At 42.0% G+C, this 11,272-nt stretch overlaps 1 protein-coding gene across 1 annotated transcript in view; it reads right to left on the bottom strand.

The window, feature by feature from the left end:
- Positions 1-10,252, bottom strand: part of LOC105519037 (protein FAM153B-like) — a 38,705-nt gene extending 28,453 nt beyond the window's left edge. The window contains 1 exon segment of the mRNA XM_011952210.1: positions 10,141-10,252. Within this exon segment, the coding sequence (XP_011807600.1) occupies positions 10,141-10,252 (112 nt within the window).
- Positions 10,253-11,272: the final 1,020 nt, after the last annotated feature.

The raw sequence follows: 11,272 nt of genomic DNA, 5'->3' as shown, positions 1-11,272 counted from the left end.
AAAAAAAAAAATAGAGCTACATGTAATATTCTCTTTTTAAAACAACCTCAGGGCCAGGCATGGTGGTTCACGCCTATAATCACAGCACTTTGGGAGGCTGAGGTGGGCAAATCATGAGGTCAGGAGATTGAGACCGTCCTGGCTAACACAGTGAAACCCTGTCTTTATTAAAAATATAAAAGAAAGTAGCCAGGCGTGGTGGCGGGCGCCTGTAGTCCCAGCTACTCAGGAGGCTGAGGCAGGAGAATGGTGTGAACAGGGGAGGCGGAGCTTGCAGTGAGCAGAGATTGCACCACTGCACTCCAGTTTGGGCAACAGAGTGAGACTCCGTCTCAAAAAAAACAAAACAGAAAAAAACAAACAAAAAAAAACAACAAACTACAATCTCGGAAGAGCATAATCTAGAATTCGAGAGATATGGTCTATCATTCCTTCATGGAAAAGGTAAGTATGAATAGAGCCAACATTCTCGCTGTTTCAAGGCTTCAAAATGTTGGAGAATGCCATAAAGTAAACCAAGGCGAAGGTGGCGAAGGTTGGGACCATAGGCATCTGACTCAAAGATCATTTAGTGACTATGAGGAGTTCAGACCCAAGTGGATTTTCTGGAAGCTTCCTGAGTGTGGCTCTGATTAGTACATTTCTCTGCCCTGCACTGCCATCTCAAGGGCCTAGGACAAGTACAGCTGTTGTGGGCTACAGGTGTCCCTCAAGAGCAGGCAACCACAGTGCTGTACCCATGTAATAGAAACAAAACAAACATAAGAGTTGTTTGATATTTTCAGATCTTCAGGCAGTATTTTAAAGTTTGTTCATGTCTGATTTCAGCTTCCTGTAACAAGAGTAGTTTGTGTTGACCAACCATTCCAATGAGGGAAAGAAATACGAGATTTTTAAAAACCCCACAAAAGCACAACTTCAAAAGCACAGGAGAACTACAATGGCAGCGTGTGACAAAGAACCTGGAGAGAAGGGAAGTACTGACAGGTAATAGGAGGACATGTCCCACCACTTTACCTCTCTAGATGAAAAGAATCACAAGCAGCAGCTAAGAGGCAAGTCAATGAGCCAAAAGCTGGAAATGAGAGAATGAGGCACTCAGCAGAATTAGCCATTTTACACAGCTGGGAAGAAGACTCTCTTAAACCACCAAGTTGGCTGGGTGCGGTGGCTCACACCAGTAATCCCAGTACTTTGGGATTACACTTGGGAGGCTGAGTCGGGTGGATCACAAGGTCAGAAGTTCGAGACCAGCCTGGCCAATATAGTGAAACCCTGTCTCTACCAAAAATATAAAAATTTGCCGGGCGTGGTGACAGGCGTCTGTAGCCCCAGCTACTCAGGAGGCTCAGTCAGAAGAATTGCTTGAACCTGGGAGGCAAAGGTTGCAGTGAGCCAAGATTGCGCCACTGCACTGGAGTCTGGGTGACAGAGACTCCAATTCAAACAAACAAACAAAAAAACCCACTGAATTTCAGCTGGCAGCTACAAACGGAATAAGGTGACCCAGCAATAGGCCAACCCTCACAAGCACTGAACATCTGATTCAAATTCAATGAAACTGTAATTATTATTACTTTTTTCTTTTTCTTTTTTATTTTTTTTGAGACAGAGTCTCGCTCTGTCACCCAGGCTGGAGCGCAATGGCATGATCTTGGCTCACTGTAACCGCTGCCTCCCGGGTTCAAGCGATTCTCTTGCCTCAGCCTCCCAAGTAGCTGGGAGGTGCCCGCCACCACGCCCAGCTAATTTTTTGTATTTTTAGTAGGGACGGGGTTTCACTGTGATGGCCAGGCTGGTCTCAAACTCCTGATCTCAAACTCCTAATCTCAGGTGATCTGCCCGCCAAGACCTTCTAAAGTGCTGGAATTACCGGCCATTGTGTCCTGCTAAAACCCTAGTAAGATTAAGGCCATCTACCCCTCTACAACTGCCTGGGAAACACAAAAGTAAATTCACTCCTAAGGAAGAAAATATCATCAAGACATTCTACTATTTCCAGCATTCAACAAATTAACAGACCAAAGGAACCCCCAGAAGACTCAGATACTGAAGTTATCAGACACGGTCTTTTAAAAAATATATATGATAGGCTTACTAAACTTTTGGATAAGATAGAGTAACAGGAACTGAATTTATCCTCCTACCTACAACAACTAAGAAACCAGACAAAATATATTAGAAAATCATTTTTTAGACACTAGATACCACACAGCACAGGACAGTGATGAGTAACAGATAGGAAACCACAAAATGAGCAGTGATCACAGTTCCAGTAAGCTGGTAGTAGTGCAAAGGGACAGAACCCAGGTAGTCTATGTAATACACAAGTTGAGGAAATGAAGCTAGGAGTCTGGAGAGGCCAAGGTGGCTCGAGTCCACAGGACAGACTGCCAAAGAGGAGCGAGCTACACAGATACAAAGCTCTGGAGATCTGAAAAGCATGGGGCCTGCCCCCTGAGTCTTCGACTGCACAATGATCAGCAAACACATGTGAGAAATAACCTGAGGCCAGGGACCAAGGATGGGGTGGAGAAAAATTGAAAACAGCAGAACAGGCCGGGTGCGGTAGCTCATGCCTGTAATCCCAGCACTTGGAGAGGCCGAGGCAGTCAGATCACCGGAGGAGAAGAGTTCAAGAAAAGCCTGACCACCATAGTAAAACCCCATTACTGCTAAAAATACAAAATATGAGCTGGGCATGGTGGCGGGTGCCTGTACTCCCAGCTACTCAGGAGGCTGAGGTTGCAGTGAGCCGAGATTGCACCAGTGCACTCCAGCCCGGGCGACAAGAGCAAAACTCCGTCTCAAAAAAAAAAGCAAGCTGAGGGAACAATCCTTGGGGACCACATGGGTCAGGAACAATTTGTATTCCACCAGTCGGCATGGGAAACCTATTAACAGAGTATTCGGGAAAGTATTACTTTAAAGTAAGCTTTAAGTGAATCAAACCGTTTCCAAATAGCTTAACTGTATCTCAGAAGAAAGCTCAAGAGTACTTCTAGGGATACAGTATCTGGCCACCAAAGAAGGTAAAATGCACAGTACACTGTGTCCGATAAAAAATTACCAGGTACACAAAGTAGAAGACAGAAATAAATTAAAACCAACCCAGAAATGATACAGATGAATCAGTAGGTAAGGGCATTAAAAGGTACTTGTATTAAATATACGCAAAAAAGTAGGGAAAATGTTCAGTAACAACATGAATGATATAAAAAACATCTATGGCTCAATTTGTGATGAAAACTATACTATTACTAGATGGAATTAATGGCAAATTAGATACTGCAAATAAAAATATTAGTAAAATTGAAGAAACGGCAATAAAAACTGCCTAAAGTATTTTTAAAAAAGAAAATAAAGGCAAGAATAAATTAAACATAGCATTAGTTAGCTGTAATACAACTTCAAGTAGCCTAAAATACAGGCAACTGTACTCCCCAAGGAGGGAAGGTAGGGAGGCAGAAAAAATTACTTGAAAGAATGGTAGCCTAAACCAGAAACCTAGAGCCAACGAGTTCAAGAAAACCTAAGCAGCACAAGAAAAATGAAACAACAAACCAAAACTACAACAAGACATCATTATCACACTGCATAAAATGAGTAATGAGGAGAGACTCTTAAAGCAGCCACAGAAAACAGACATACATAAAAGAAACAAGGATAAGAATGACCTTTCCTCAGAAACAATGCATGCCAGAAGGCCAAACAGCAGCACGGAAGAACTCACCATGACATGCGCCTTCCAAATCATCACAGCTACTTGAGGGGCTGAGGCAGGAAGACCGCTTGAACCCAGGAGGTCGAGGCTGCAGTGAAGCCGAGATGGCATCACTGCACTCCAGCCTGGGTGACAAAGTGAGATCCTATTTCCAAAAAAAAAAAGCCAGGCATGGTTGCATGCACCTGTAGTCCTAGCTACTTGGGAGGCTGAGGCAGGAGGATCATTAGAGCTCAGAAGTTTGAGATTATACTACTCCATCCAGCCTGGGCCACAGAACAAAGATATCATATCTCAAAACAAATAGATAAATGGGACTTAATTACATTAGGAAATTTCTGCACCGCAAAAATAATGATAATTAACAGTCTAGAGAATGAGAGAAAATATTGGCAAACTACGCATCTGACAAGGGGTTAATATGCAGAATCTACAAGAAACTCAACTCAACATGAAAAAAACAACCCTAATAATAAGTGGGCAAAGAGTATGAAATGATATTTTTCAAAAGACATACAAGTTGCCAACAAATACAAAAAAAATGCTCAACATCAATAATCATCAGAGACATGCAAATTAAAACCACAATGAAATATCATCTTACACCACTCAGAAAGGCCACTATTAAAAAGTCAAAACCAACAGATGCTGGCAAGGATATGAAGAAAGAGGAATGCTTAAACACTGTTGGTGGGAATGTAAATTAGTACAACCTGTATGGAAAACCGTATGGAGATTTCTCACAGAACAAAAAATAAAACTGCCATTCTATCCAGCAATCCCACTACTGGGTATACCCAAAGGGAAAGAAATCATCACGTCAAAAAGATAACCTGCACTCGTGTATTCACAATAGCAAAGATACAGCATCAACGTAAGTGTCCAACAATGGATGACTGGATAAAGAAAATGTAGTGTATCTATACACCAAGGAATACTATTCAGCTATAAAAAAGAATGAAAGCACATCTTGGGCAGCAACCTGAAGAGAACTGGAGGCTGTTATCCTAAGCAAAACAACTCAGAAACAGTCAAATACCGACGTTCTTACTTACAAGTGGGAGCTAAACAATGGGTATACGTGCACATACAGAGTGGAAAAACAAGACACTGAAGACTCCAAAACATGGGAGGGCGAAAAAGGTGAAAAAGTTACCTTTTGGGTACAATGTTCACTATTAGAGCCATGAGTACACTAGAAGGACAGACTTTACCACTACACAACATATCCAGGTAAGAAAACTGTACTTGTGACTCCCTCTGCACCAGGGGCCCCCTTCCTAGCCAGATGGCTGGGTGTGCAGTGTCCTTGACCCCATGAACAAGTGAGCACATCTTCTGCATCCCCAGGGACTCCAGCCCATGCCATGGTGGATTCGGAGTGCCTCTCGGCTCCCCCGCTGCTGAGGCCAACTTCTTGTGCACCCAAAAGGGAATCCTCCAGGTTTGCTAAGATTACATTGTGCCTGGTGATCCTTATCTGCTTCAAGTGCCTCCACACCAGAGTATTCCTCCCTGTTGGTGGCTGAAATGATCCTTGCTGCTATTTTGTCAGCTACATGTGTGATCTGCACACCAAAATACCATTCATCAGTTGGCCCTGGAGTAATTTCTTCCAAACCCTCTTAGCAAGTGATCCTCTACCTAATCACCTCCATTATCAACCTTGCTGAGAGAGGAAACCACTCCAAAATCATCACAGGGGTACTGGGCCTAATTGCTAAGGGCCTCTTTGGCTTTAATGCCTACGTCAACCTTCCCCTTTCAGTAGCAAAGATATATTGCAGCCCCCACTGGCCCCACAGATGGCCAGTGTAGGCAAACTCCCCTCATTTCTCTCTGTAACCTGCAAGTAAGTTTTCCATGGAAATAACTCTTCCCTGTCCCAACAACACTCCCAGCGAACCAATTCCCACTCCATTATAGAGGTAAAAGTGCCTTCATTGGGAGAATATTGTCTTCCAGCCTGCCAATCAACTCTCGATGGGTGTGGCCACCTTTATGGGTATGCTTAGGTCCTGCTTCTGCAGTATCCAAAAGGAGACATCAGTTTTGCCTGAACCATGTCCCTCACCTAAGCCATAAAATGAGGGAGTAGGAAGCCTTAGATGTCAGAGTCCAGGCTCTAGGTGGTGATCCACTCCAAATAATCTCCTTGGTGTGGGTGGTGGTTCTATGGAGGGATAAATAAATAATAAACAGACTGTTAAAATATAAAAAAGAGAACTGTACTTATACCTCCTAAATCTGTGAAAATGAAACAAATAAAGAAGCCAGTCTGGGCTGAGTAAGTTGGCTTATTTGTCTGCAAGCCCAGCACTTTGGGAGGCCAACACGGGAGGACTGCTTGAGGCCAGGAGTTCAAGACCAGCCTGAGCAACATAATGAGACCTCGTCTCTATGAAAAATAAAAATTAGCCAGTGGTAGGGATATTTCTAGCTAGAGTCAGTCACTGTTTCTAAGGTTTCAATGGACAGATCTAGGACATATATATGTAGCTATATGCATTTATAAATACAAGGTATGAATATATTTAAGTTTTACATGATGTATGACAAAATATCAAATATACAAGCTAAAATCTTATGAAAACATACTGAACTTTTAATTCAAATTCAGGATAACAGGGCTTTTAGTTCCCCTCTTTTATAATTATATCTGCATCTTCTTTAATACTGACAGTCCTGGTTCTCAGGGACATGGGATGATAGAATATTTATTTATTTGCTTCATCCCACCAATATGATTACTGAGAGCAGATAAAACTGTGTGTGCATATCCTTTACCCGCCCTGCCCCCCTTTACATAACTGTGGTCAGTCTACATTGTCAGAGTATGTACCCACTACATAGTATGAGCTTTCCTATTTAACCTGCATACACTCCTATTTTCAGACTTAGTTTTTCAAGTCACTGTATATTAAATGCCCCCTACTAGTTCATATGCCAATCACTTTGTCTAGAAGCTTGTCCTCTAGATGATTCTTTAAAAAGTGTTCATAGCAACAGTATGTCCTATGTTTCCTGTGTTTTGGTAACAGTTTGTGCCCTTTATATTTCAAAGCCAGTTTTGCTGAATTCTAGATCCTCGGCTCACACAATCTTAAAGTATCTTAAATATGTTACTCCAAAAAATTTTTTTGGTATGGCATAAAGCCTTGCTGCAGGTCTAATGACACTCTGATTTTCTTACTAGTCACTTGCTCTTTTTGCCTAGATGCCCAAAACATATGCTTTTTCCATAAACTCAGTAATTTTATCAGAATATATCCTGGTGTTGGTTTTTCTACATTGATATTCTCAGGTATACTGTGTGTTCTTTCAGTCGGTAGTTTGAATTTTTTTTTTTAATTCAGGAAAGTTTCCTTGAATTATAATTTTTAGTATTCGTTCTGATCACGTGCATTGATTTGCTTCAGAGGACTATTTCTCTGTATGTTGCTTATTTGTCACTCTCCCTTGAATCTTTAAAAAAAATTTCTTTTTAAAAAAATGTCAAAGCATAATCTACACACGGTAAAATTCACTCTTACTGTCTTATGATTGCTTTACAAATGCATAGTTACATAACCACCACAATTAAAATATGTAGTTGTTTTGTCACCCGCAAATATCTTCCCTGTATACATAATTTGGTGTTAAAGCTACAAGGAAAGACAAGAAAGTAACAACTATAGAAGTAAGGATAATGGTTAATTTTGGGAGCAGGGTGGGGGCTGTGACTGGCTGGGGCATATGGAGAGGGTTCGGGGGAAAGTGAAAAAGTTCTAATTTTTGACCTGGGTGGTGATTACAAGGCTTTTGGCCTTCTAATAATTCACTAACATGAATTACAAGACCTCATCTCTAAATAATAATAATAAATGAAGAAAGGTTACTTTAGAGGAGTATCCCCTCTTCCTTTCTATGTTGTATTACGGTATTATATATTCATGTTTTCATCCATGGTTCCTGGTTCCTAACTCCCATAGTCTTTGTTATAATGTTGGAGTGCTTAAGGTCTCGGGAAACAGGATCTCTCTATGACCTTCTCCTATCCTTCTTTCCCCTGCCCAAGGCAGAACTCTAATCTCACTACGGGGTCAGAAGACCCTCATTCCAGAGAGGGTCCTGCCCCATACCTTAGAGGAAGGAATGGTACACAGACAGCCCAAGAAAAGTCTGAGCAGATGTGCCTTGCTTGTCCAATAATCACATTTCTACAGCTTTCAACCATGCCTATGTAATGAAGCCTCCATAAAAACCCAAAAGAACAGGGTTTAAGAGAGCTTCTAGATAGCTGAATGCAGGAGATTCCTCCTGAAGGGTGGTGTGCCCAGGGAGGGCATGGACACTGCACTTTTTCCCCTACACCTTGCCCTGTGCGTCTTTTCATCTGTATCCTTTGTAATATCCTTTATAATAAACTGGTAAATGTAAGCAGATGTTTCTCTGACTTCTTCTGTGAACCACTGAAGCAAATTAATTGAACTCAAAGAGGGGGTCGTGGGAACCCAAACTTGAAGCTGGTCAAAGTTCTAGAGGCCCAAACATGGGACTGGTCATAGAAGGGGCAGATGGCAGTCTTGGGGACTGAGTCCATAAACTGTGGGATGTGACGCTCCCTCTAGGTAGATAGTGTTGGAATTGAATTGGAGGGCACATAACTGGTGTCTGCTGCTTGGTGTGTGGGGAAAAGAAACCCACACCTTTGGTCACAGAAATCTTCCTTTGTGTTGATGATTGTGGTGGTGTGAGAGCAAAGAAAAAACATGGTTTGAGAGTTTTTCCCTATAAGTGTATCCAGAACTTCTTCCCGAAGTTCAGGGTAAGCAGACAACAGTGACTAGAATCACCAAGGAGTTCACCGTATGTGGTGGAAGGAGGAGAAGGTGGAGGAAATTCTCCTCTCCTTAGCCTCAGAGATGTATCTCAATGACCTGAGTGCTTTGTAGCATATCCGAATGCTGTAAGATAGGGGAAACTTCCTTACAAGCAAAGGAATTGTAATTCAAAAACCACTAATAAGGGCTGAAAAAAGGAGAGGTAAATATAGTTAAATGCCAATCCTGAAAAAATTAAAAGGGAAAACTAGGAGTGGTGACAGCCTGTGCTTTGAGAATAACTACAAAATGAGAGTGCATACTTCTCTTTGGGCTCCCCTGGCACAGAAAGCCAAATCTGACAGGAGAGAGGAAGAGAAATTTCACTCTCCATGGCCACACCTACTTACTGAGCTGAACTTGGTTTCGTAAAGTCCAGCACTCTAGAAATCAGAAGGAGGAAAACAGGAGAGACCCATGTGTGTACCGACCTCTACTATGTCTGCAAAGGCAGGCATTTCAGTTTACTCAATACGTTAACCAGAAATTTTGAGCTGACAAAGGAGGAATGATATTATCCTTATTTCCTTTTTGCTTACTGTTATATAGCACTTTTATACCTAGATTTGTTATGCTTTGTCTATTAGTTATTTATACTTGTGTAGTCCCTTCCTCTCACTCCCTGATGTCATAAGCTCCATAAAAACAGGGACTTTATGTATCTTCCATGCACGTGGGCCAGCGCCAGGTAAAATGTTTTACACACAGCATATGCTCAGTATGTCTGCTTCATTAAATTTAAAAAAATCAAGGGCAGTCACATGAAACAAGACAAAATTTGTTTTGTACTATTTCAGAAGGCAAAAATCAGAACAAACTGAAAGGAAAGGGGAAGCATATTAGGCCAACAGTAACACCAAACTTCATTAGCACTGGTTGCCCTGAGAAGTACTGTCCCTTCACCATCTTCAAAATATTTAAAAAGAGGCTGTGTGCCCACTGGCAGAGATGCTGGGGAAAGGATATCCCTCACATCTGAGGGGTCATATATTTCTTTGAGTATGTCCAAATTGCATTAAAAGGGGAAGGAAAATTTGAGGTCCGCTTCAAACTCCTAAAATTTTGTGTTTCTGAATAAGGCTGTCCTCAGTGACTCAGACTCAGAAGCCAATGAAGAAAATAAGGAGAAACAAATCTACCCCAAAACCTATACAGATAAGCCATTCCTACCCCACTAGAAATCCATCATTGCTAATGTAAAAGCTCAATCCTACTTTATCAGAGAATCAAATGCCAGAACAAATACTTGACTGGGCACTAGTATTCAACATGTGGTATTTTCATTTCATCCTTGTTATTATTTTACATTTATGTATTTTGTAAGAGGACACTGATACTGAGAAAATATACAATGAATGGGTTTTGAACTTGGACTCAACCATATTCTTTTCATTGAACCTTCCTACTTCTAAGATAAGCTACTAAAATACAATCATTTATAAACATATTACATTTGTAAAATATAATCGTTTCTTTCCTGTACTGGCATTAGAAAACTCAGTTTACTACCATATCTTAATTTCCATACCATAAATTCATGCTTCCATGTCTTACCACTTATTTCAAGCTCCGCCCAATGGGATTTCTTTCCATTTGCTGCTTCCTCAGAAGACATAATTGTATACATCCTCCGAGGGTCAGGGGGCTCGTATTGTTCTTTGGGCATGCCTGTTTAAAAAAGAAACCAATCAGTATTCTAAAAAACTCAAATAAAAGCCACAACACCTTTTTTTTTTTTCCAGGCTGGAGTGCAGTGGCACAATCTTGGCTCACTCCAACCTCTTCAAGAAATTCTTCTGCCTCAGCCTCCCAAGTAGCTGGGACTATAGGCGCACGCACCACCACGCCAGGCTCATTTTTGTATTTGTAATAGAGACGGAGTTTCACCATATAGGCCAGGCTGATCTCTAATTCCTGACCTCATGATCCGCCTGCCTCGGCCTCCCAAAGTGCTGGGATTACAGGAGTGAGCCAGCACGCTCGACCCACATCTTTTAAAAGTAGACACCCATATTACAATCTCTACCATTTCCCACTGAAAGAAACTAGGAGCTTCTTGCAGAAAATGATTTTTTCAAGTGCAGGACAAGACAGATACAAACAAGCTATGAGGCTAACAAGGGTGCAGCAGCTGTGGGGGACATAGGAGCCAGCTTGAAGAAGCTTCCACTGACCAAATATGAGACAATCTGAACATCAGAAGAATGACAGCAACTGAGTCATTATGAACTTCATGAGTTCATACTTTTATCTAAAAATCAAAAAACTCACTCACCAGAAATCAGAAAATAAAAAAATCGGCAGGGCATAGTGGCTCATGCCTGTAATCCCAGCCCTTTGGGAGGCCAAGGCAGGTGGATCTCAAGGTCAGGCAATCGAGATCGAGACCATCCTGGCTAACACAGTGAAACCCCGTCTATACTCAAAAATACAAAAAAAATTAGCCGGGCGTGGTGGCGGGTGCCTGTAATCCCAGCTACTTGGGAGGCTGAGGCAGGAGAATGATGTCAACCCAGGAGGCGGAGCTTGTGGTGAGCCAAGACCGCGCTACTGCACTCCAGCCTGGGCAACAGAGCAAGACTTTGTCTTGAAAAATAAATAAATAGGCCGGGCGCGGTGGCTCAAGCCTGTAATCCCAGCACTTTGGGAGGCCGAGACGGGCGGATCATGAGGTCAGGAGATCGAG

The sequence above is a fragment of the Colobus angolensis genome, unplaced genomic scaffold, assembly GCF_000951035.1.
Source record: "Colobus angolensis palliatus isolate OR3802 unplaced genomic scaffold, Cang.pa_1.0 Scaffold337, whole genome shotgun sequence".
NCBI lineage: Eukaryota > Metazoa > Chordata > Mammalia > Primates > Cercopithecidae > Colobus > Colobus angolensis.
The sequence above is the reverse complement of the archived record's forward strand: the minus strand, read 5'-3'. Positions and strand labels throughout refer to the sequence as shown.